The sequence below is a fragment of the Pangasianodon hypophthalmus genome, chromosome 19 (genome assembly GCF_027358585.1).
Source record: "Pangasianodon hypophthalmus isolate fPanHyp1 chromosome 19, fPanHyp1.pri, whole genome shotgun sequence".
NCBI lineage: Eukaryota > Metazoa > Chordata > Actinopteri > Siluriformes > Pangasiidae > Pangasianodon > Pangasianodon hypophthalmus.
The window spans coordinates 22,141,514-22,145,459 of NC_069728.1; the positions used below are offsets into that span (position 1 = coordinate 22,141,514).

The 3,946-nt window shown below is 43.3% G+C and overlaps 1 protein-coding gene across 3 annotated transcripts in view; it reads right to left on the reverse strand.

Moving 5' to 3' along the window:
• Nucleotides 1-3,723, reverse strand: part of kcnk5b (potassium channel, subfamily K, member 5b) — a 10,092-nt gene extending 6,369 nt beyond the window's left edge. Inside the window, exons 1-3 of one of the 3 annotated variants that reach the window (XM_053242407.1) lie at nucleotides 3,637-3,723; nucleotides 3,069-3,309; nucleotides 1-86 (exon numbers count right to left, since the gene is read on the reverse strand). The exon at nucleotides 1-86 is cut by the window's left edge and continues 26 nt beyond it. In XM_053242407.1, the coding sequence (XP_053098382.1) occupies nucleotides 1-86; nucleotides 3,069-3,254 (272 nt within the window). In that variant the 5' untranslated portion in view covers nucleotides 3,255-3,309; nucleotides 3,637-3,723. The other 2 variants (XM_034313695.2, XM_053242406.1) reach the window with 2 other exon arrangements.
• Nucleotides 3,724-3,946: the final 223 nt, after the last annotated feature.

Genomic DNA, 3,946 nt, shown 5'->3' on the forward strand with positions numbered 1-3,946 from the left:
AAGATGACGGCGTTCTGCCATATCCATGGGTTGTAGGGTTTGTCTCCAGTGATGGTGACACCCTGACCTGCTGCTGTGGCCACCGTCTGCACACACACACACACACACACACACACACACACACACATGCACACACACACACACACACATTAACCACAGGTTTAATGATGAAGATGATGAGACTGAATTTCTGGAAGAGGATTAAACATATTTATGTTCTCTACACATTAAATGCAATAATTACTAAATAACAACAACAACAATAATAATAATAATAATAATAATAACAATAATAATAATTCATATTTATTCAATATATTTTCACATTTTTATACATATACACATCTTCCATCTGGTATACATATACACATTTCAGAAAACAAGAAAGCATTTTGGTCTTTGTAAAATAATTTAAAAAAACTAAATGATTTGGGTTTTTTTAGACACCATACAAACCTGCAGAAGTAACACACACACACACACACACACACCTGACCACATACGTATCTCTCATGTCAAAGAGCACTATTTAGGGAGTGAAAAGAGTGTGTGTGTGTGTGTTCTAAAGTGATCATGCCTGAAGGTTATGGAGGTTATGATACGTTACACTAAAGGGTTAACCACCCCAACTATAACTCAAAAACCGCACAAAAACACTTGGCAGTAACTCAAAATGTTCAGACAAAACAAAAAATAGACAGATTTCTATCATATTTCCGAACAAACAATAGAAATGCTTTAATTTACGGAGCCCATGAAGAGGGTGCGCTGTGAACAGAGCTGCAAATCTCTGCTGGAGTCTCCAAAAAAACAATCATTTAATAAATAAATCATTTTAAAAATACTGTAAAACTGGTATGTTCATTGTGCATGTTTTTCATCATTCTAAAAATAATCATTCTCTTATTTTAATCTTAGATTATTAAAAGAAAATGTTCTCAGAAAATCACACGTTCACTATAACAGCCAGTTTTCCAGCAGATTGTGAGAGTGTGTCCAGGGAAACTCCCGGACTGTAACGAACCCAAAAACTAAAACAAATCTGATAAATACCGTATTATTGAATTATTGCTGCCAACTGTAAAAGAGTTTTTTGATTTGGGAAAGACGTTGTTGTTTTGAAACATATTTAGCTTGCTTACTCAGTCACACTAGATAGAAGGTAGAAAGTAATTTGTGATTTTTTTTCTTCTGATATCGACCACACCTTGTTGAAATCTGAACGCAGAAACAAACAGATACAGCTAGAGGAAATGGCACTGCGTTTCACGCCTACTCTCCGTCCAGCAGCGCAGGGCTCAGATGCGTTCTCTGTGGCAGCACTGTGGACTGTAGCGACCCGACAAACGGCCGTCGTAAAGCGTAGTTTATGAACAGAACAGGTGCTGAAAGGACAGAAGAGAAAGCACTCTGCACAGGGGGACGGTCAGAAAAAAGCATGTTCTCTACAGCTGAAAGCTTCCACTGCTGCTGGGACCATGTGAAGAGGTTAGAGGAGGAACGTCTGGACACCACACTGCTCCTCCACACGAGGAGTGATGTGTAACTCGACTTCACACACTAAATAGTGAACATAAGAGTTAAAAATAAACACCATGTGTCATTTACTTAATGCAGTCCACAGCGTTTATTTTTCATCTATCCAGTTCTGTATTTTTTGAAAGGTCTTTGTTTCTTCTGGAGTCAGTCTTTAAGGATTTTTTTTGTCCAGCACTGAGATGGTGTGATCGTGTATCATGTTCCTCAGGTGAGGTGACACTGAAAACTGAAGCCTCCTCATCTAAAGCCGGCTTTACGCCGCGCGATTTTCAGTCCCAGCAAAAAACCTCATCGTAAGAGAATCGTTTTTTCATGAGTCTCTTAACGTGACGTGATTTAGTGTCACTGCGACCAAAGACAATCAATTACAGAGAATCAGTCAGTGTGAGAAATCTGTGATTACAGTCTCAGAGTGTGAGCGCTGCTACGACGCTCGTCTAAAATCCACCAATAGGACGAGGGCAAACTCACGGCACGGCTACAGATACGGTAGCGGCGACGGAGAAGCGTGAAGGAAACAAGCTAATGAACAGATAAAATCTCATTGCCCCAGTTCACTGTGAAGAATGTGTGTGTTTACGAGAAGCCATTTACTGCGCGAGCTGATTTCACCCTGATGGATGATGTGAGCAGAACGCAGTCGTGTTCTTTAATCACAGGTCTATCGTTAGAGGATCTTCATTGTATAAGCTTCCAGACTTTCAGAGACTCTTTCTGAGTTACTCCAGCAGCAGTATCGTCTCTTTCTGTGTGTGGTTGTGGCTTGATAATGCTGGAGGTTTGCTGGAAGTGTGTAAATAAAGATAGAGAATAACAGGAAGGGAGGAGTGCACATGCAGGAGGAGTGATCACTACTCAGGGACAAAACCACCACTTTTACAGCTTCCCCCCTTCAGCTAGTGCGTGAGTGTGAGAACAGTGGGTTCTTCTGTCCTTCTCTGAGGAACACCACATGTCTGGCCCTGACTTGTCTGTCTCGGCTCTGAAGGCGTTTGAGGAACAGCGCCACGTGACTGGGGTCTGAACTGAAACATTTACTTTCCCACTTTCTGACACGAGTGAAAGTCGGGAGTCAGGAGCGACTCTGCATTCTGAGGAATGCTTTACCTCTGAGCGTCTGGAAAATGAGCAAACACACCTCCATCACACACACACACACACACTCCTCATTCCTCTGTGTTTAGTGGTGTGTGTGTGTGTATGTGTGTGTGTGAGTGTGTGTGTGTGAGTGTGTCACCATGGGCAGCACCACCCTGAAAAACACAGCACAGCCTTTCAGATCCTGAATTAACCCAAAAACTTCCGCTCATTAAAGTAGAACACAACAGTAATCGAGTGTGTGTGTGTGTGTGTGTGTGTGTGTGTGTTGATTTCATATCTGACTTGGATTATAAAATCTAAAAGGATCTCTCAGAGTAACAATATGAAGTGTGTAAGTGAAGTGTGCTGCTCAGGTGCGATTGATTCAGGTGTGTGTGTGTGTGTGTGTGTGTGTGTGTGTGTGTGTGTGTGTGTGTGTGTGTTCTCACCTCGATGATGGTGTCTAGGTCGTCTTTGGTGAGACACGGGTGTGTTTGGAGGATCCGAGCTTTATCCTGTTGGTACTTCTGGACCGCGGTTCTCCAGTTCGGTTCCTCCAGCAGATGAAACACAGTCGCTCCGATGGACAGGTAGAAAATAATGACGGAGGTCAGAAGCGAGCCTTTATCCGCCATCTTCCAGACCCGGGACACCTTCACTACAGATCCATGTGGAATTCGGTCCGGTTTCCTTCAGACACCCCGAGAGCGCGCGCAGAGAGAGAACACACTGCTTTACACTGTATTAAAGTCTCAGTACTCCAGGGTTTAACACACTAACACACACTAACACACACTTACACTCACTAACACACACTTACACTCACTAACACACACTTACACTCACTAACACTCACTAACACACACTAACACTCACTAACACACACTTACACTCACTAACACTCACTAACACACACTAACACACACTTACACTCACTAACACTCACTAACACACACTTACACACACTAACACACACCAGGACTGAAAATTAGCGCACTAAAGGTTTTTCCCGCTCACCAACTCTCTCTCTCTCCCTCTCTCTCTCTCTCTCTGTCTCTCTCTCTCTCTCTCTCTCTCACACACACACACACACACACACACACACACACTCCGGATCCTGAATGCGGTGTGAGCTGTAGCAGTTAGAGCTCAGATTTCAAACACACACACGTAACTCGTAATTCCCGACCTCCCACCAGGAAAAACCAGAGAACATGCCCATCAACTCGGAATTCCTGCTCAGGAGCTCGGGATGGTCTCCTCGACTCCAGGTTCAGAGAGTGACTGAACTCAACAGCATCAGCAGGAAACACAGCAGCACCTCTTA